At 41.0% G+C, this 22,823-nt stretch overlaps 1 protein-coding gene across 1 annotated transcript in view; it reads right to left on the minus strand.

The window, feature by feature from the left end:
* Positions 1-20,883, minus strand: part of pcca (propionyl-CoA carboxylase subunit alpha) — a 59,935-nt gene extending 39,052 nt beyond the window's left edge. The window contains exons 1-8 of the mRNA XM_026309127.1: positions 20,783-20,883; positions 17,658-17,729; positions 17,121-17,168; positions 9,000-9,068; positions 8,095-8,208; positions 7,510-7,563; positions 3,835-3,966; positions 3,387-3,423 (exon numbers count right to left, since the gene is read on the minus strand). Of these exons, the coding sequence (XP_026164912.1) occupies positions 3,387-3,423; positions 3,835-3,966; positions 7,510-7,563; positions 8,095-8,208; positions 9,000-9,068; positions 17,121-17,168; positions 17,658-17,729; positions 20,783-20,836 (580 nt within the window). The 5' untranslated portion in view covers positions 20,837-20,883. The remainder of the gene's footprint in view (positions 1-3,386; positions 3,424-3,834; positions 3,967-7,509; positions 7,564-8,094; positions 8,209-8,999; positions 9,069-17,120; positions 17,169-17,657; positions 17,730-20,782) is intronic.
* Positions 20,884-22,823: the final 1,940 nt, after the last annotated feature.

Here is a 22,823-nt window from a genome sequence, read left to right on the forward strand (position 1 = left end):
TAAAAAAAATTCCCGTCACACCCCTATGGGTGGTGTGTCTTCCTCAATCTCGGGTCCTCTACCAGAGGCCTGGGAGTTTGAGGGTTCTTCACAGTATCTTAGCTGTTCCTAGCACTGCGCTCTTCTGGACTGAGATCTCTGATGTTGTTCCTGGGATCTGTTGGAGCCACTCTCCCAGTTTGGGGGTCACAGCCCCGAGGGTGCCGATTACCACGGGGACCACTGTTGCCTTCACCTTCCACATCTTTTCTAGCTCTTCTTTAAGCCCTTGGTATTTCTCCAGCTTCTCATGTTCCTTCTTTCTGATGTTGCTGTCACTTGGGATCGCTACATCTACCACTACGACTTTCTTCTGTTGTTTGTCCACCACTACTATGTCCGGTTGGTTAGCCATCACCTGTTTGTCGGTCTGTATCTGGAAGTCCCACAGGATCTTAGCTCGGTCATTCTCCCTCACCTTTGGAGGCGTGTCCCATTTTGACCTTGGGACCTCCAGCCCATACTCGGCACAGATGTTCCTGTACACTATGCCGGCCACTTGGTTATGGCGTTCCATGTACGCTCTGCCTGCTAGCATCTTACAACCTGCTGTTATGTGCTGGATTGTCTCAGGGGCATCTTTGCACAGCCTGCACCTGGGGTCCTGCCTGGTGTGGTAGATCCCGGCCTCTATCGATCTTGTGCTCAGGGCCTGCTCTTGTGCCGCTACGATCAGTGCCTCTGTGTTGTCTTTCAGTCCAGCTTTTTCCAGCCACCGGTAGGACTTTTCGATATCAGCCACTTCTTGTATCTGTCGGTGGTACATGCCGTGCAGGGGTTTGTCCTGCCATGATGGTTCTCGCTCTTCGTCCTCTGCATCGGGCTTCTGTTGCCTGAGATATTCGCTAAGTATTCCATCGCTTGGGGCCATCTTCCTGATGTACTCATGGATCTTGGCCGTTTCATCATGGATGGTGGCTCTGACGCTCACCAGTCCCCGGCCTCCTTCCTTCCTCTTAGCGTACAGTCTCAGGATGCTGGATTTGGGGTGAAGTCCTCCATGCATTGTGAGGAGCTTCCTTGTCTTGACATCAGTGGCTTCTGTCCTCTTTTGGCCAGCTTATTATGCCAGCGGGGTATCTGATGACCGGCAGGGCGTAGGTGTTGATGGCTTGGACCTTGTTCTTCCAATATATATACAGTGGGTATGGAAAGTATTCAGACCCCTTTAAATTTTTCACTCTTTGTGTCATTGCAGCCATTTGCCAAAATCAAAAAAGTTCATTTTATTTCTCATTAATGTACACTCAGCACCCCATCTTGACAGAAAAAAACAGAAATGTAGAAATTTTTGCAAATTTATTAAAAAAGAAACAGCCATGAGTCTTCTTGGGAATGAATGAATGAGTCGGGCCACTCTGCCATAAAGCCCCGACTGGTGGAGGGCTGCAGTGATAGTTGACTTCGTGGAACTTTCTCCCATCTCCCTACTGCATCTCTGGAGCTCAGCCACAGTGAACTTTGGGTTCTTCTTTACCTCTCTCACCAAGGCTCTTCTCCCACGTTTGCTCAGTTTGGCTGGACGGCCAGGTCTAGGAAGAGTTCTGGTCGTCCCAAACTTTTTCCATTTGAGGATTATGGAGGCCACTGGGCTCTTAGGAACCTTGAGTGCTGCAGAAATTCTTTTGTAACCTTGGCCAGATCTGTGCCTTGCCACAATTCTGTCTCTGAGCTCCTTGGGCAGTTCCTTCGACCTCATGACTCTCATTTGCTCTGACATGCACTGTGAGCTGTAAGGTCTTATATAGACAGGCGTGTGCCTTTCCTAATCAAGTGCAATCAGTTTAATTAAACACAGCTGGACTCCAATGAAGGAGCAGAACCATCTCAAGGAGGATCAGAAGAAATGGACAGCATGTGAGCTAAATATGAGTGTCACTGCAAAGGGTCTGAATACTTATGACCATGTGATATTTCAGTTTTTCTTTTTTAATAAATTTGCAAAAATTTCTACATTTTTGTTTTTTTCTGTCAAGATGGGGTGCTGAGTGTACATTAATGAGAAATAAAATGAACTTTTTTGATTTTGGCAAATGGCTGCAATGACACAAAGAGTGAAAAATTTAAAGGGGTCTGAATACTTTCCGTACCCACTGTATATATATATATATATATATATATATATATATATATATATATATACACACATACACACACACACACACACAATTATCGTATACAATTGGACCTCAAAAAGACACTGAGGCAAGCTATGGTGGAGTACAAGAAAAAGTTGGAATAACAGCCGGAGAACAATAATACCAAACTGAACATCTTGTCTTTGGATGGTGATGTGGATAGAGCCAATACCTTCAACCAGTATTACATCAGGTTTGACAATGTCGCTACTTCCACCTACATCTCTACAGCTACTCCCTACAGCACCACCCCAGCGGTTGCTCCCTCCACCTCTGAATCTCCTCACTACACCTCATTCTCTATGACTGCTCCCTCCACCTCCACCTTCACCTCTGCTGCTACTTCCTGTACCTCCATGTTTAAGGCTGCTCCACACCACCAGTACCTCCACAGCTCCATCATTACCTCTGAGGCGGCCCTGTCCACATATTCAGCTGTCTTCTCCAACTCTGCGGCTGCTCCCTCCACCCCCATTTCTGTAGCTCCTTACTATACCTCATCCTATATGACTGCTACCACCATCTCCACCTGTATGGCTGCTCCCTCTACCTCAACCATCCCTCTGTTACAATTTGAACAGCTCTTCCTGTTGGAAGAGGTTGGAGCAGAGCTCAGGAGACTTCGGCCAGGGAAGGCAGCTAGACCAGATGGATGATGTCCAAGGCTTCTGAAGGACTGTGCAGGAGAACTAGCTGTTCCTCTTCAGAGGCTCTTTAATATGAGTCTTCGGCTGGAAAAAGTCCCGGTGCTGTGGAAGACTTCTTGTCTAATACTGGTGCCCAAAACAGGGCGGACCTACTTAATTCAAAAAGTATCCGCTGCTCGGCAACAGGACTTATCGCACCCTGTTATATACCTGAACTTTCTTGTGGAGTAGAAATTTCCACCACTTCTCTATAACAGATTTTAGCACTGCCTAGAACGATCAAGATGGGGAGACCAAGCTTTTGGAGTGGCGGCTCCCAGACAGTCTAACACTACCTCTTCAGATTAGATTAGCTACTGATTTTTTGTAAGGTTTTACCTACAATACTTCTACGTACCTACCTTCAGAAAAGGAACAGTTGTAGAAATCATTAACCTTAATACCCCTTTGAAGTATGTGCAATTTTTTGACTGCAAGTTTAGTTATGTAATACATAAATATTAATAACTGAACACCTAATCTGGAAGAAACATGGAGAGAAAAAATACCAATGATGACATACCAGTGTCCTGTGCAATCTTCACAGCTTCCTCAGCAGTCTGACACAGAGAGTAGTTTTGGTTATTGATGATAAACCATTGCAAATTCTTTATTGATAACTGTGCAGTTACAGTCTCTTCCATGCTATGACACACATTTATCTTGGTAGCTTCAATTATGAAGTTTTGTGTAATTCTTTATTTTATTGCCACAGCAACTAGTTGATCCTCATCTTATATTTTTTCCCACCAGTAAAACCAAAGATCAACTTAAAAACTTCAAACAAAGCATAGATCTACCCCTTGTCCAAGCTTCTTTTTGGTTCAATTTTACCCCTTGTGACCTTGTTTAACTGAAAATGTAACTGGTTCATTAAGCCACTTAAATGCAATGCAATAATGTTTATAGGATATTTATAGGCAACTTCCTTTTGGTGCATGTGCTGTTACACTGTGTAGGTGTACCCATACCTTGACGACTCCATCGAATCCAGGGATAACATTAACCTTAGCAGCCTTAGCAATTAACTTGCTCTCGATTTTATCTCCCATTGCCTGTATAGCATGAGTGTCTGGGCCAATGAATGTCACTCCTTCTGCTGCCTATGGAAAACAATAGCAAAAAAGGTCAGGTGAATCCATGGCAACACCTAAGGTGTTTGTAATAATAATGATAAATAATAGTAATAAAGTTTCATTAACCCAACTATTCCTTTCAAAGGTGTTCCCAGAAAGCTCCTTAATTCAAAAACATTCAAACATTTTGAGTTTGCTTGTCACAAGAAGCATCTACTAATATGGCAACCAGTATCACCATATTAATCACCCAATTTATTTGTGACTGATGTGAGGAATAATATTTGGTTGTTTTCCACCACCTGAAGTTCAGCAGGCACTGTTGGAGCAGTAAGCTGTTTCCTGGGTACGCAAATTCACTTCCGGTTGCTAACATGTTGTACTGTGCAGTTCTGTACAGTTTCTATTACAGTAGCTCTTAAATCATCTGTAGGACCTGAGTTGTATTTAGACTGCTTCTTTCCCATAGATCTCTCTAAACTAACATCTACAGTTGTTTCATTTAAACTATCAACATTTCTCTTAGGGTGTATTCAAACCAGAAAAGTCTTTTGGTTCATGTGCTTTGGTCCGGACCAAACAGAGACTTTATTTTTTTGGTTTGGTTCGGTTCATTTTCAGATTGCACTTTTTGCAAGCGAACCATACGTTATTATAAACAAAACCACGCCATATTCACACCATAAATGAACCAAACCAGAGTCCGTTTCGAAACGGTCCAAGACCACCTCTTCAAATTGGTCTTGGTTCACTTGTTTGGTCCGGACCAGAGTTCACGTTTGTTTTCACACCTACACAAAAGATCCAGACCAAGGGGGGAAAGGAACTTGGGTTCACTTTTACCGGACCAAACAAAGCAGGTGTGAATACACCCTTAGACCCCATTCTGACTAGACTGCTCAAAGACATCCTGCCATTAATCAATTCATCTTTATTAGATTAATTTAACTCTAGTAACAGCCTAGTCTTGATGAAGGTGTTTTGGCTAATTGTAGACCATTATCCAACCAATCCTTTTTCTAAAATCCTTGAAAAATCTGTTAAGCAGCTATCAGACCACTTACACAGGAATAAACTACTACTATGAAGATTTTCAACCAGGATTTAGAGCAGATCATAGTACAGAAAAAGCACTATTAAAAGTCAACAACAATTGTTGGGGGCTGCACGTAGTGTAGTGGTTCCCTTATGCAATGGTATTTGGAAATACTGCATTAATTACCATTGTTAGGCAGATGATACTGTATCTATGAAACCTGATGAAACAAACCAGTTAGCCAGACTTCAAGCATGTCTAAAGGCATAAGCACCCGGATGACCAGTAAATGTCTACTTCTAAATTCAGAGAAAACAGAAGTTATTGTATTTCAGGCCTAAAAACCTTAGAAAGCTACTTTAGATGGTATAGCTTTGGCCTCCAGCACTACTGTGAAAAACCTTGAAGTTACTTTTGACCAGAATGTGTCCTTTAACTCACACATAAAACAAATTTGTAAAACTGCCTTCTTTCACCTGTGCAATATTGTCAAATAAGGAACATCCTGTCTCAAAATGCAGAAAAACTAATCCATGTACTTGTTACTTCACGGCTAGATTACTGTAACTCATTATCAGGATGCTCCAAAAACTCCATAAAACCTCTCTACCTCATCCAGAACGCCGCAGCCAGAGTAGGACTGGGTATCGTTAAGGATGTCACAACACGATACATACATGGGCAATGATACAATATATATGTTGATACAATGTGGCACGGTGTGGTGCTATTTGAGTCGATATAATACAAATAAAAATGCCATATATTGCAATACCTAAAACAAAATTTCCCAGTATGTTAAACGCTGAATAACATAATAATAAAGTACATGTACAGGTTATATTCACTATGAACATGAAAAAAGTGCCTTAAGTGTCAGCTCATGCACAAAGATAACAGATTCGGTGGTGCATTTTTTTTTTTTTTTTTTTTTTATCTCCCAATGTCTGGGCCCTTATAGTGTTGTTGAAAACCCAGGCTTATTATGCTGAATTGCTTTTAAACAGTTCTTAGAAAACAGCCTTAATCATTAGTTTGGGGGTTTTCGCTTTAGACGTGCGTGCTCCCACGTAGTGCATGCAGCTCAAGGCAAAAGGCAGAACTCGGTATACCAAACCTTTCATAATGAAGTGCCTACACACCTTAAAGTCCTCATAGCACCGTATTATCCCAATAGAACACTTCACTCTCAAAAGTAGAATGGGAAGAATGTTCTTTTACTATCAAGCTCCTCTCCTGTGGAACCAGCTCCAAATCTGGGTTCAGGAGGCAGGAGGCCCTCTCTACATTTAAGGTTAGATTTAAAACTTACTTTTCTATAATAAGGGCTGGCTCAGGAGCCACTGATCTATCCTTTATGCTTTATACCTTCTCTCTCCCGTAGTTTGTGCTCTCTCTCTCGGTCCTCTCTCTCTCTGTACCTTCTGCAGGTATCCCTGGTCCTGGAGGAGTATATTGCTGATGCATATTGCAGCTACTGGCCCCACCAACCAGCAGTGTCTATTTGTTGTTTATTGTTGGTGTTCTGTTCTCTCTGCTCTATCCACTCACCCCAACTGAGCCCGATTCTGCTGGAGGTTTCTTCCATTAACAAGAGTTTTTCCTCTCCACTGTTGCCGAGTGCTTGCTCATAAGGAATTTGTTGGGTTTCTATGTAAAGTGTCTTAACCCTTATGCACTGTTCGAAAACAATCCCCTTTCATTATGTTCAGGATAAAAACATCCACTAAAATAAACTGAATTTGCCCACAGTGTATTATTGACCTATGGAAAATTTCTAAATCGTGTTTCCAAACTTTATGTCAAATTAAGGTTTGTCACCAAAAATCATTCCATTTGCTGAAATACAGTGAAAGTTATGGCCAAATTGAGAGTGAAAAATGACCTTCGGTGGATGAAAACATCCCGAACAGTACATGAGGGTTAAGATGGTTTTATTGTGATTTGGCACTATATCAATAAAAGTGAATCGACTTTAATTTACTTTAATTTAATTTAAGAATTAAGAATGACTTTAAACAAAGAAAATCCACTTGCTGTAGTGGGCCAGTCAGAGCCGAGACCTCAACCAAGACCGATGCTGTGGAATGAGTGCAGAAGGATGGTCCACAGTTCTTTGTTAACAGTGTGTAGGTCTGATCCACAGCTACAGGAAGCATGTGTTTGAGGTTACTGCTGCCAAAGTAAGTTCAACTGGTCAGTTTTCCAGTAGCACTAAATGTTTAATGATCATGCTCAATACAGACATGAATAATTAATATTCTTTCAATGTTATTAATAAAACCCTCCATACTTGTGGCTTGAATGAAGATGAGATATCTTATGACAGATTAACCCTCCTGTTGTCTTCAGGTCAATTTGACCATTTTCAAAAGTTAATATGTGTTAACTTTGGTTTTCATCCATATAATTAACTAAAAATGACATGGATGGTTCCCTACTATATGTGTAAAATATAGGTTAATATGTTGGAAAGTAGAAAGTATGAATGGTGAGAGAAAATATGTGTGTACCAGATTGTGTGAATTACTCACCAGTCGCTTTGCAAACTCTTTGTTTTCAGAGAGAAATCCATACCCCGGATGAACCTTTAAAGAAAAAAAGGATTTATTTATTTTTGGAATTACCAATAAATCATTGTCGGATGATCTAAGTTGAGTTTGGTAAATGGTTAAAAGATCAGAGATGTAAAGTGTATCATGCCATTTAATGCTTTGGTAAAGTTTCTGATGCAACTATGAGCTTGGCAGATAAAACTATGCATTTCGCCACCTGTGCCAAACTATCACTACATCTTTACACAGTTTGAGTTTGATGGAAGGTGTGCAGTGTGTGTGTGTGTGTGTGTGTGTGTGAGACAGAGCTGTTAGCACCCCTTGCAAACAGTCTCTTGAAAGAGGTCATTCTGGATTGGGAACAGCAAAAATGCTATCAAATATTGATCAGAATAAAATAAAGCAGAATAAAATGTGAAAGTTCTTTTACAAAAATCGACGTACATACATAATACATTACATCGACGCCTCACCCCAACCCTAGTATCAACTGCAGTGTACAGTAAGTTATGCATGCTACCACAGTCTCATAATCTAGTAAGAGCAGTATTCAAAAATGCTTACAGCCTCTGCTCCAGTCACCCTGATGGCATTCATGATGGCATCCATGTTCAGGTAACTCTTACTGGTGGGTGCAGGACCTACACACACTGCCTCGTCGGCCATCTTTACATGAACCTAGATACACCCATACACAGAAATTAAATTTAGTTTTTCACATCAGCAGTCGAAAGTGAGATACAGACTTGGCCCAAACTGCTTGAAGATACACATAGAACACTAATACCACCTGTCCTGTGTGCCAAAACATCAAAACAATATTATAAATTATAATACTGCTGCTACTACTACTACTATCACTAATGATAATAATAATAATAATAATAATCGTAATAAATTCCTAGTACAGCCAGAGGCGTGCTACACATTCCAGAAACTCTGGGATATGCATTATAAAGATACATTTGACAGGACATTAAAATGAAGAAAATGGGCTAATGGGTTAACACAAAACAGAAATTTCATTTGTGCAATCCTGACCAAGGTTACTACTGCATGTAAAAACATGTTTGGCATGTTGTTTCAGTGGTTTGGAGAACTTCTGTTTGATTTTCACTATTGCTCTGCTCTCTGATTTGGGATGGAGGCTTGCATGTCTGAAACAGACTTTGTACTCCAGTTTATTCACATTTAACAAAAAAGAACCAGGTGTAGCCTAAAGGTTAATGTAACAATATTACTGATATTGATATCAGTAATTAAAAGTTGGACTGGGATAAGACACGTTGAGTGAGGTATGTTTTAAGACGTGCAATAGTTTTCAGAATACATCTATGCTAAAACTGGATTTCTTCTGTTAAAAATTAGCAATTAGAAAAATTAGCAAGAATTTCTTGGGGAATTCATGAACCTCTATGACCTATATTCAATCCTAATTTTCAACACTCGTAGAACAGATGGTGACTCACAGCATTGGCGTCTACATCACTGTGAACAGCTACAGTCTGGATGCCCATCTTCTTACACGTTTTAATCACCTGATGGAAAAAACACACAGCATAAACACTAATGCTTTACTGTACAATCAATATTAATTCTCTTAAAAAGGTATTGGTGACCATGTATCAGGAAAAAAGAACCAAAAAATTTTATAGGCATTACAAGGTTTTCTATACAAGCATCCTCCATCTGAAGTGGTGTGGCGTCAAGCTTTACACAATCAAAAAGAGTGCGGCCAGTTTGAAATGAACGTAAGCTTAATTCAGCAAATTTGAATAAATGTGTAGTGCATTTTACTCATTTTTTGTTAAAAAACATTTGCGGAACTTTACTGGGTAGAATTTAAGAAAGGAAAATATCACAAAAAATAAAAATATTGATTTCACTTAACTCTCAAGCTGGTGCATTTTGTGGCATCTTCTCCTGATAACGCGGAAAAGAACTTATTACTTTGTCACTTTTGATCGTACAGATAAGAACAATATATCATTCGAATCTGTAAAGGGTCTAGTTTTATTTGTATACAATCAAAATAACAAAACACTGTGCTTTTGTAAAATAAAGAAAGCAGACAGGGTGCGATCTCTGTCTTCTTTGTCTCTGTCACCTCTCTTCAGACACGCAAATAAAACAACCTGAATCTCAGCGAATTCTTGCCTCAAAGACATGAAAAATATATGCATAGATGCATATGCAGTGTCCCACTTCTTCTTAGCTAACCTTTTCCTCTTAACACACTCCTGAAATGACTTCTTTTAAAGTAAACAATTCAAGTCGAAAACAACGCCGTATGAAGGTAAGGAGCGGTACAGTTTCTCCTGTCTCACCTCATTACAGCTAATGTGATCCCGCCTCGCACTGAGTGCACTGTTCATATAGAAATAATCTGAGGTGAGCCAGGTAATTATGTCCACGCCCCCAAGAAATGGCATAAACATCAAACTTCATCATAGAATTTACTCACTTTTTCTGTGCGTTCAGATGATAGCACGCTACAGAAGAGAAGCACTTTGGATGGTTCTGGACAGCAACGAAGAGTTTACTTTCTCGTCAGAGGAAAAAAGCGATGACAAACGTTTACATTTGAGTCCCAGCAGAGGATATAATTTCTGACAAGTAATCCCTCTCAGCCACGTTCCTGACTGAAAGGCTCATTATGCAGCTCATTATGTGGGTCTTTGTCTTCTCAGGCAAATCATATGATTATTCATGATCAGGCACGCCTTCTTGCATATGCCCTTTCTAAACAAAAAGTGTCTTAGAAAATTTAATCAGTATATTGTTTTTTGTGAAGGAGTGAATAAGATGAATTTCACATCATTTTGAAGCAAAAAACTCTAGGCTACAAGATACAGTTCTCAAAGTGTTATGAACCAATGTTCTGTATATGTTTTATGGCCTTATTTTGTCTGTCTAAAGGACATTCTCCCAGAAGTTTTGTGGCTTGTCAATATGCATTTTGGCAAATTCCAGTCTTGCTTTTTTATGATTTCTCTTTCAACAAGTGGAGCCCTCAGTCATCTTCCAGATGTCCATGCCATGTCCATACCAAACAGCACAGTGACTACTTTCCATCCTTTAAATAGGCAGACTGACTGATTATAAGTTTGAAGACACCTGTGATGCTAATTACAGTTTAACATGTCTCTATGGTCAAGTTTCAATCTTTTCTAGGGGTACCATCATTTTTATCCAGGCCAGTTTCATTAGTTTGTTTTTTTAATTCTTCTGTTGAAATTCTTCTTCTTTTCCTTTCGGGCTGCTCCCTTCAGGGGTCGCCACAGCGAATCATCTGCCTCCATTCAACCCTATCCTCTGTATCCTCACCCACACCAACTATCCTCATGTCCTCCTTCACTACATCCAAGAACCTCCTCTTTGGTCTTCCTCTAGGCCTCCTTCCTGGCAGCTCTAGCCTCAGCATCCTTTTACCAATGTAGTCACTGTCCCTCCTCGGAACATGTCCAAACCATCTCAATCTGGCTTCCCTGGCTTTTTCTCCAAAACATCTAACATGAGCTGTCCCTCTGATGTACTCATTCCTGATCCTATCCGTCCAACTAGAGAGTCCCTCTCATTTACATACGTTTTACTGCCGCTAAGCATCATTCCTCCACCTGCTCCCTGCTCTCACTACAGATGACAATGTCATCTGCAAACATTATGGTCTACAGAGATTCCTGTCTAACCTCATCTGTCAGCCTGTCCATCACCACAGCAAACAAGAAGGGGCTCAAAGCCAATCCTTGGTGCAGTCCCACCTCCACCTTGAACTCCTCTGTCTCCCCTACAGCACACCTCACCACTGTCTTACAGCTCTCATCCATGTCCTGCACCACTCGAACATACTTCTCGCCACTCCAGACTCATGCAAACCACAGCTCTTCTCTCGGCACCCTGTCATACACTTTTCCAAATCTACAAAGACACAATGCAGCTCCTTCTGGCCTTCTCTGTACTTCTCATCACCATTCTCAAAGCAAATATTGCATCTGTGGTTCTCTTTCTTGGCATGAAGCCACAAATGCTCACTTCTGACCTCAGCCTAGCCTCCACTGCTCTTTCCCATAACTTCATTGTGTGACTCATCAGCTTTATTCCTCTGTAGTTTCCACAACTCTGCACGCCCCCCTTGTTCTTAAAGATGGGCACCAGTACACTTCTCCTCCATTCCTCAGGCATCCTCTCACTCTCCAAGATCTTGTTAAGTAGCCCAGTCAAAAACTCTACTGCCACCTCTCCTAAACACTTCCATACCTCCACAGGTATGTCATCAGGACCAACTGCCTTTCCGCTCTTCATCCTCTTCAACGCCTTCCTCACTTCATCCTTACTGATCTTTGCTACTTCCTGCTCCACAACAGTCACCTCTGTGCTCTCGAACATTTTCCTCATTCATCAACTTTTCAAAGTATTCCTTCCATCTTTCCATCACACTTGTGGCACCTGTCAACACATTTCCATCCCTGTCCTTAATCACCCTAACCTGCTGCACATCATTCCCATCTCTGTCTCTCTGCCTCGCCAACCTGTACAAATCCACCTGTCCCTCCTTAGTGTCCAACGTATCATACAAATCCTCACATTCCTTTTCTTTGGCCTTTGCCACCTCTACCTTCACCTTATGCTGCATCTCCCTGTACTCCTGTCTGTTCTCTTATGTCCTCTCAGTGTCCCATTTCTTCTTAGCTAACGTTTTCCTCTTAACACACTCCTGAAATTCCTCATTCCACCACCAAGTCTCCTTATCTGCTTTCCTCTTTCCAGATGACACACCAAGTACCCTCCTACCTTTAAAAAGCAATGTCTGATTTTCATTAGTTAATTATCAGTAAATTTTTATTTATTATTACTTTTGTCAGTTTCAAGTAATTACCATCACCGTGGGTTTTTCTTTCTTTAGTGGAAGGGTACCAGCAATTTTGTCCATGTGTGTATATATAGTTATTTATATGTATAATGTACTATATATGTACTAAATAATGACTTTAAACAAGTTTTTACAGACATTAAAGAAAATAAAAAAGAAAGAATATAATATAATGTTAAAAAGTCTACTGGCCGTGGAGACAAAGGATCTCCTCAACCTCTCAGTTCTGCAGAGCAGTGAGATGAGTCCTTCACTGCAGCTGTTACTCTATTTAGTCAGGATGTCATTGTCCAACATAGCAAGGAGCTTCCTCCACATCTGCTGCTCCACTACAGTTCTTAGAGGGTCCAGCCCACTGCCTAGCACAGAACTGGCCTTTTTCACCTGTTTGTCCAGTCACTTAGTGTTCCTGTTCGGAATGTCACTCCCCCAACAGAAAACAGCACAGAACAGTGTTCTTGCCATGATAGTGTGGTACAACATACACATCATGTCACTGCAGACATTGTAGGAACCAAGCCATCTCAAGAAGAAGAGCTCCTTACCGGTACACTGCATCCACACTGGCAGACCACCCAAGTTATTCATCCAGTACCACCCCCACATACTCGAAGGTCTGCACAGTCTCTATCTCCTCTCCATCAATGCAGACTGACTGGCATGGTGCTTTTGATCTCCTAAAATCAATTACCAGTCCCTTAGTCTTGGTGGTGTTCGGGAGAAGATAGTTTTTGTTTTTTTTTGCTCCAGTCAGTGAAGGCCTCCACTAGGTCCCTGTACTCCCCCTCCTGTCCACATGCCACAACAACTGTATCATATTGCTTCTGTATGTGGCAGGACTCTGAGTTGTACCTAAAGTCTGATGTGTAGACCGTGAACAGAAAAGGAGCAAAAACTGTCCCCTGTGGAGCCCCAGTGTTGCATTCCAGTGTCCTAGAAACGCATCTCTCCAGGCTGACATACTGCAGTCTAGGTATCAAATAGTCCATAATCCATGACGTCAGAGAGGGGGACCACCCCCATGCCTAGAAGCCTGTCTCTCAGCATGGGAGGCAGCAGGAGAGGTGGAGGTGGAGAGAGCAGTCAGAGAATGAGGTGTATTGAGGCACTAAAGAGGTGGAGGGAGCAACCACTGGGGTGGTGGTGGAGGAAGTAGCTGCAGAGATATAGGTGGAAGTAGCCACACTGATATAATACTGGTTGAAGGTATTGGCTCTATCCACATACACAAAGACAGAGTTCAGTTTGTAGCCAGCGAGGGTCCTTACCCTTCTCAACACCTCCCTGGAATTATTGTTCTCCAGCTGTTCTTCCAACTTTTTCTTGTACTCGCCTCAGTGTCTTTTTGAGCTCCCGTTGTATACTCCTCAGCTTCTCCTTATACCTGTCCTGGAAAGCCCTCTTCTTCTGGTTCAGGAGGTCTTTAATGTCACTGGTGATCTTTATTGTTAAGAAAGCACCATACTGTCCTAACTGGGAGTACTGTGTCTCTACAGAAATTTATGTAGTCAGTGGTGATGATGTTGACTCTCCTGTCCAAGTCAGTGTCAATTTCCTGATCCTCCAGTAGTACATCCCAGTTTGTGCAATCTACTGACCATTTCCTGAGGAAGCTTCTGCACACAGGGTTTATATGTGGGCTGAAGATAGACCATGCTGTAATCAGATCTACCCAGTGGTGGAAGAGGCTTCTTTGACGTTAGCATAGAACAGATCTAAAGTCCTTTCTCCAGGTGTTGGATAGTCCGCATACTGTACAAAGTGAGTCAAGTTGGAGGACAGAGAGATATGACTGAAATCCCCTGTGATTGCAATGAATTAATCAGGGTGCTGGGTCTGTATCCCAGCAATGGCATCATGGATGACGTCACACGCCGTTGAAGGCTCCTCCTTCAGTGGAATGTAAACAACAATGGCGACTATGTATGGAATCTTCCTTGGCGCATTGTTTGGGCAGAAACCAACTGAGACCAATTCAATGTCCAAACAGCAGTCCCTCTCTTTCACAGTCACATTTCGGGGGTTAACCAAATTCTGCTTAAAAAAAAAAAAAAAAAAAAATAGGATAACTCCCCCCACCTTTTGTCCTCCCGCTTGTCCTTGGGTTTCTGTCCACTTCTGCAGCTGTGAAGCCAGGTATATCCACACGAGTCCAGTATGTTGTTGTTCAACCAGGACTCAGAAAGACATATCAAACTGCAATTCCTGTACAGTTGTTGGTTACTCACAAGCGCCTCCAGCTCATCATACTTGTTATGCAGCGAGTTAACATTCCCCATGAGCACAGAGGGCAGAAAAAGCTTGTAACTCCACCAACAGTCTCCTCAGCATAGCCAGAATTGGGTGTTTTTCCCCATGTCCAATCTTTGACAGGGCCAACAGTTCCTCCCTAGTGTACAATACTCTGCTTTAGCCAGTGCACATTGTAAGACAAAACATTCTAAAAAACTACAAAAAAGAAAAAAGAAAAAAAAAACACAGAGCTACTCGGACTTGCTGTCATTCAGATCTGCACATTTATTTAAAGAGATGCATACTTAATATGAATCATGGTTATATTTTAATAGATTCAATTAACAGCTATTTAGAGACGGGTATGCAATCTTGAAGAGATGTTTTTGTTTGTTTCTTTTTCCAGAATGCTGATAGAGACCGTGTGTTGCTGAACCTTGCAACACAATCTTTATGAACAAAGACATCGTGTCAGAGGACCCAAAGGACATTGGCATTGTAATTAATGGTGCAAAGCTCTGAGTGGCCTTGGTAACGTTCCAAGGGCCTGCTGCATGCTGCTTCATCTCATGTACACACTGAATCTTGCATATTTTTATTCTATTCCATTTTTTTATTATATTTATTCTTGTCCACTTAAAAGAGCTTAAATTCACATTTGAGGTATTTCAGAAACTGCTCTTGAAGCTGGACTGTGGGAGGATGTCTCAGAAAGTTCTGAGCTTCAAAAATAAGCTTCTTGCTTAACCCTCTGGGGTCCAAGGGTGTTTTGGGGCCCTGTACAAGCTTTGACATGTCCTGACATTTGTGCTTTTCAGTTGCTTTTAAACGTATTAATGGCTAAAGTCTGATAACACCCAGCACAAACTGAGCTACAATAATATGAGAGCAGCAAGTTCATATATGATTGTGTTTTTGAGAAAACAGCGTTTATGCATGGTTAGTGAAAACTACAATTTTTAAGTCACTGAGATAAGACCATAAAACACATACAGAACATACATACAAGACTTTTAAGAAATGCATCTTGAGTGTTTGCTTCAAAATAATGTGAAAATCATCTTATTTACTCATTCACAGAAAACAATATATTGATTTAAATATTCTAATACACTTTTTTAGTAGAAAGGGCATTTGCAAGAAAGCGTGCCTGATCATGAATAATCATGTGATTCACCTGAGAAGACAAAGACTCACATATTGAGCTGCATAATGAACCTTTCAGTCAGGAATGTGGATGAGAGGAATTACTTCAATGCAATGCAATACAGATGCAATTGTTCGTTAACTGAGTTACGTTTTTCCTCTGATGAGAAAGTAAACTCTTCGTTGCTGTCCAGAACCATTCAAAATACTTCTTCACCCGCGTAGCGTGCCATCATCCGAACACGCAGAAATAGTAAGTTCTATGATGAAGTTTCACATTTCATGCCATTTCTCAGGGGCATGCATATAATTACCTGGCTCACCTCAGATTATTTCCATATGAACAATGCGCTCAGTGCGAGGCGGGATCACATTAGCTATGATGAGGTGAGACAGGAGAAACTGTACTGCTCCTTACCTTCATATGGATTACATAAAAAAGAGAATTAAATTATTAAAATTATTTGTTTTTGAATTTAATTGTTTCATTTAAAAGAAGACATTTCAAGCTTTCTACGTATATATTTCTCATGTCTTTGATGTAAGTATTCGCTGAGATTCAGGTTATTTTGTTTACACGTCTGTGAAAACCGGTGACAGAGAGAGAAGACAGAGAGCACACCCTGTCTGCTTTCTTTATTTTACAAAAGCACAGCGTTTTGTTGTTATTATGAGTGTATACAAATAGAACTAGACCCTTCACAGATTTAAACTTATCTGTACGATCAAAGCTGACGGAGTAATTTAAGTTTGTTTCAGCATTATCAGGAAAAGATGCCACAAAACGCGCCAGCGCGTTCGCCGAAACCCTGACGGTCAAGTCAAGGGACTGGAAGTCAAGAGAGTCACAGCCATATTTTTTTGTGAAATACTTAAGTTGAACTCACTCATTGACCTGCTCAGATATTTTACATTCAGGTGGCCGTGTTTTTTAGGCATGTACACAGTGTAATTTGTAATTACTTTATGTACACTTAGTATGCAGGTCTTTTAAGTTTTTTTTAATTATTATTGTTTTCTTTTATCTTTATGCAAAATTTAAATTGTTGCATGTTGATACTTTTTAAACCTTGACCTTTATGAAAAACAATTACAAAGATATGTTTATATTGCTGTGTGGTTTGAAGCCTATCTGTGTTTTGGCATTTGGTAACACAATATCTCAGTTGTTTAATATAAATGTATTTTGACTGTTAGCTAGTATTCTTTCTATAGTAACCTAAAATTGTATAAAAGTGTGGCAACAAATTCTTAGTAAATCTCAACTAATTTCAGCCTGGCTTTTGAGTAACCAATGATCACATTTTTCAGGATGTATTTTCTGTGTATCAGCCAGTCTTACCCTGCAAGCAATCTCTCCTCTGTTGGCAATCAGGATCTTATCAAAGGTCTGTGGGAGGAAACAGTAGACAGGTTACCACTGTGTATCAGTGACAATAAGAGCATAATTGTCAAAGAACACACTAGCAAGACAAACACTAACTCCTATGAAAGGCATACTGTTGCAGAACTCACATTCCTTATCAGTGTTTCATCACATCTTCCCCACAATTATTACATCTAGACATTTTTTCAGGGGTGTAGATCTGTCATAGCAGAGCCAGTAAGTATTCAAAACCCTTCAACTTTTTCACACTTTTTTTTGTTACAAATTTAATTTCAAATGTATAAAATTGCAGTTTTGATCGAGATACATTGAATTACCCAAAATGAAAACATGTTTTCTTTTTTTAATTGGCACTGCAATCCGAGGTCAGGTCCATCCTGTTTACGTAAATATCCTTGAGATGAATTTTATCCATTTACAATGAAATCTACAACACAATATGAAAAATCATGGGCATCAGAATAGAATCTTTGAAGCAATTCTATGCATTACCTTTTCACTATAAACGGTGGAATACGGAGTCTTGCTGTGCACTGCAAAACATCTGGACTGGGGTGATGCATACTGCAAAACAAACACAGAAAACCTACATTAGGCTACTGTATAATATTATCAATTATTTTACCTAATTAGAGTTCTGAGTGTGAGAGGTGTGTGTAAGTAGGAATAAATAAAATAATTAAAATTTTTTCTGAGAAGTTTCCGTCTGCCATAAATAGTCATAAATGACAAGTTATATGCATATTTTTATTGGTTTAATGTAAAATAAATTAGAAAATAATGATACAATTCTGTGATGGACTGGTGACCTGTCCAGGATGTACCCCTGACGTTCACCCAAAGACAGCTGGGATAGGCTCCAGCAGATCCCACTGACCCTAATTAGGAATAAGCAGGCATAGATATACAGTGGGTACAGAAAGTATTCAGACCCCTTTAAATTTTTCACTCTTTGTGTCATTGCAGCCATTTGCCAAAATCAAAAAAGTTCATTTTATTTCTCATTAATGTACACTCAGCACCCCATCTTGAGAGAAAAAAACAGAAATTTATTAAAAAAGAAAAACTGAAATATCACATGGTCATAAGTATTCAGACCCTTTGCAGTGACACTCATATTTAACTCACATGCTGCCCATTTCTTCTGATCCTCCTTGACATGGTTCTGCTCCTTCATTGGAGTCCAGCTGTGTTTAATTAAACTGATTGGACTGGATTAGGAAAGGCACACACCTGTCTATATAAGACCTTACAGCTCACAGTGCATGTCAGAGCAAATGAGAATCATGAGGTCGAAGGAACTGCCCAAGGAGCTCAGAGACAGAATTGTGGCAAGGCACAGATCTGGCCAAGGTTACAAAAGAATTTCTGCAGCACTCAAGGTTCCTAAGAGCACAGTGGCCTCCATAATCCTCAAATGGAAAAAGTTTGGGACGACCAGAACTCTTCCTAGACCTGGCCGTCCAGCCAAACTGAGCAATCGTGGGAGAAGAGCCTTGGTGAGAGAGGTAAAGAAGAACCCAAAGATCACTGTGGCTGAGCTCCAGAGATGCAGTAGGGAGATGGGAGAAAGTTCCACGAAGTCAACTATCACTGCAGCCCTCCACCAGTCGGGGCTTTATGGCAGAGTGGCCCGACGGAAGTCTCTCCTCAGTGCAAGACACATGAAAGCCCGCATAGAGTTAGCCAAAAAACACATGAAGGACTCCCAGACTATGAGAAATAAGATTCTCTGGTCTGATGAGACCAAGATTGAACTTTTTGGCGTTAATTCTAAGCGGTGTGTGTGGAGAAAACCAGGCACTGCTCATCACCTGCCCAATACAATCCCTACAGTGAAACATGGTGGTGGGAGCATCATGTTGTGGGGGTGTTTTTCAGCTGCAGGGACAGACGATTGGTTGCAATTGAAGGAACGATGAATGCGGCCAAGTACAGAGATATCCTGGAAGAAAACGTCTTCCAGAGTGCTCAGGACCTCAGACTGGGCCGAAGGTTCACCTTTCAACAGGACAATGACCCTAAGCACACAGCTAAAATAACAAAGGAGTGGCTTCGGAACAACTCTGTGACCGTTCTTGACTGGCCCAGCCAGAGCCCTGACCTAAACCCAATTGAGCATCTCTGGAGAGACCTGAAAATGGCTGTCCACCAACATTCACCATCCAACCTGACAGAACTGGAGAGGATCTGCAAGGAAGAATGGCAGAGGATCCCCAAATCCAGGTGTGAAACACTTGTTGCATGATTCCCAAGAAGACTCATGGCTGTACTAGCTCAAAAGGGTGCTTCTACTCAATACTGAGCACAGGGTCTGAATACTTATGACCATGTGATATTTCAGTTTTTCTTTTTTAATAAATTTGCAAAAATTTCTACATTTCTGGTTTTTTCTGTCAAGATGGGGTGCTGAGTGTATACTTTCCGTACCCACTGTATATGTCTATACATAGATATAGATTCTTTGTCCATCATTTGAAAAATCCTGTGTAATGTTTAAGTTTTTCTCTTTCACCAGCATCCTGAAAGACTAGCAAGAGTGCCATGATGGGCTGTTAACTTCTTGACAATTTTGCTTACAGTAGACACAAAAACATGAAGATCTCTGTAGATGGACTTGTAACTTGAGAGACTGTCCATGCTTTTTTGTTTTTTATTAAACTTGAAGAGATTGTTATGATTTTCCATTGTATATATCATCTCCACAATTCACTGATCATAACTACATAACCATAGAAAGCCCTAGGGCAAGAATGACAAAAACAGAGATACAGAGAGAGGAAGAACAGAGAGAGAAAAAAAATACATATGCATATGTACCATATTTTCTGGGCTAAAAGTCACACCAGAGTATAAAGTGCTTTTAGCAAAAACAGCCTTTTTGAACAGAAAAAAACAAGTCAGGACAAGCCAGAGAAGTAAAAGTCTTGGCAGTTTTAAACCAGTTTCTCACTTTCTGCTTTGCAGATAAATGTCTATGATTTTTAGTACTAACATTGATCCTGTTTTGCTGTGAATTGGTTGGTGTACATGTCAAAATGTGTCTTACGCCCTGTTTCAACAATAAAAGCTGAAAAAAAATACAGCTACAGCCAAGTAGTAGGCTTATGCTGAAAATGTATAACTGTCCACCCTCCATGCATTGTGAACCACGGCTCCTCCTGAAACAACTATTCCTGTTGTTAAATAAGTTAGATGTTGATTTATGAAATTACTGACGCATTGCTTGTACTGACCTTTTAGACAGTAAAACAAACAGTAATGTTAGGCCAATATTAAAGGAGAGTTGTAACAACCCCCCTGTGTTTGAAGGACAACCGGTATGTCTGAAATGGCGTCAAAGTTTCACATGATTTACATAAACGGTATTGACCATTACTTCCTTGTTAAACTTCTGCCAATAACATTTTTAACAACGGTACTATCTTTTATCATCGCGTTTAAGGACACTGTGTTTATGTGTTCTGTCAAGGAGCTTAACTTTAGTACTGTTGTACTCGTCATCAGCAGATAAAACGTTACCACCTATTGTCCTGTCATTTGCAGTTATCGCTTGTGAACACGCACGTCAGCTGGCTGACAGAGTTCGCATTATAAAGTCAATTTGTTAAGCTCACCTTTCCAGCAAACAACAGTCTTTTCAGTGACGGAGAGACACTGTACGCCGCCATGTTGCCGATCTGCAAGGGTCAACCACTGCGTCACGATGACGTCTTAGGAGGCCGGACTGTATGAAAGTATATCAAAGCCAAAAGTTTTGAGCGCGCACAAATCCAATTTTAGGAGCTACTCAGCTTATATGGACGTAATTCGAAACCAAATCGCTTTCTCAATGTGTTTTGGCAGCTTCTGAGCACATAAGAAGGCAAGAGCAAGAGCTCAGAAACACACATTTTAACCAAAAAAATAGCAACAAGACACACCCACATCCTGAAGATCATTTTATAACAAGTCATCATGTATCAATATGAATTTAATTATCATTTGTATCAACATGCAGTAAGATCATATTGTAGTAAATCCAACCATCCATATCAGGCTCATTAGATGTCTGAAGGCAGCATTACGCTACTAAGTAGTGACCATGAGTATCATACCAACATAGTAATTTAGTGTCAAGATATTTCAGTTTTTAGGATAATACATAGAAATGATGGTGATCTTTATCTCGATCTGGTAGCTTTTTTGAAAAACACCACTGTTTCAGCTTTTAAATTGAAAGTAAGAGGAGTTTTAACCCTTAATTTCCAGGTCAAATCAAACACATGACATTGTGCTCTCAATTTGACTTTATGGTCTCAGACGTCAGATAGACAAAAGTAACCACGAGCAGCTTTGAATTTTGCGAGTGTGCTACTCACTCAGGTCACCTGTTACACCCACAATTATGTCCCTTGCACTCCTATGTGACTCTGCTCACTCAAATTTGTGTCTGCTTGCTGTCCAATCTGTGGCTGCTTGCTTAAATCTGTGCCTCCTGATCTTCTTCTTTTCCTTTCGGCTGCTCCCTTCAGGGGTCACCACAGTTAATCATTCGCCTCCATTTAACCCCATCCTCTGTATCCTCCACACCCAAACCAAGGGACTGGAACAGGCGGGAGCTCGGCGTGGGCGCCTTTGCCACAACTCTGAGGGACCGGAACTGGCTGGACATTGGAGCGGAAGATCTCGCTCCACGTCCGAGGGGCAGGAACTGGAGGCTGGACCTTGGCGTGGGGACCTTCGACGCAACGCTGAGGAACTGAAACAGGCTGGACCTCGGTGTGGGCGCCTTCACCACAACGTCGGCCCACTGAGGTTCTGGATGCTAGGGTGGGCCCTCAGCAGGGATTCTGGATGCTAGGGTGGGACCTCAGCGGGGACAGTCTCATCGGCGCATTGAAGTTCAGGACGTTGGTGTGGTACCTCAGCGGGGACGGCCTCGTCGGTGCACTGAGGTTCGGGTCACTAGAGTGGGGCCTCAGCACGGATTCTGTCGTCGGCGCACTGAGGTTCTGACCGCTGGGCAGCAAGAATAACCGAGTGAAACGGTACCAAAGAATATCCGAATGAAACGGTGGCACAACACTAAGAATACACACAACCTAGGTAATGCTTCCACAAAAACAAAGGGAAGCAGGGCCCCTATATAGTAGGGAGAAACAAAAGGTAATTGACCACAGGTGAAATTAATTAACTGTGTGTGACCGGGATGCAGAGACTCAGTCTAAAACGCTTCTCTGCAGTTTCCTTAGAGCCGCCACCCCCTTCAAACCACATAGAGACTGTGTCTGCCCCTCGAACATATAAATCAAACAAATCAGAAGTTAACAGAAGAGGAGTTATTCATAAAAACTTAATAAAAATTAAGACCACTCCTCTTATGAGTTTCTTTACAAATAAAATCACAACTATTAGAGATAAAATTCATAAGATGCTTCCTGTAGCTGCCATAAATTAATCTTCTACTACAGTAGCTCTTGAATCATCTGTGAGAACTCAGTTATGTTTAGACTGCTTCGCTCCTATAGATCTCACTGAATTCACATCAGTAGTTGTTTCATCTAAATCATGACCGTGTCACTTAGAGACTGCTCCAAGACACACTACCATTAATTAACTCATATTTATTAGACTTGGTAAATTTATCTCTAGTATCCCTTACCCCTCCCCTCCGTT

The sequence above is a fragment of the Mastacembelus armatus genome, chromosome 15 (genome assembly GCF_900324485.2).
Source record: "Mastacembelus armatus chromosome 15, fMasArm1.2, whole genome shotgun sequence".
NCBI classification, from domain to species: domain Eukaryota; kingdom Metazoa; phylum Chordata; class Actinopteri; order Synbranchiformes; family Mastacembelidae; genus Mastacembelus; species Mastacembelus armatus.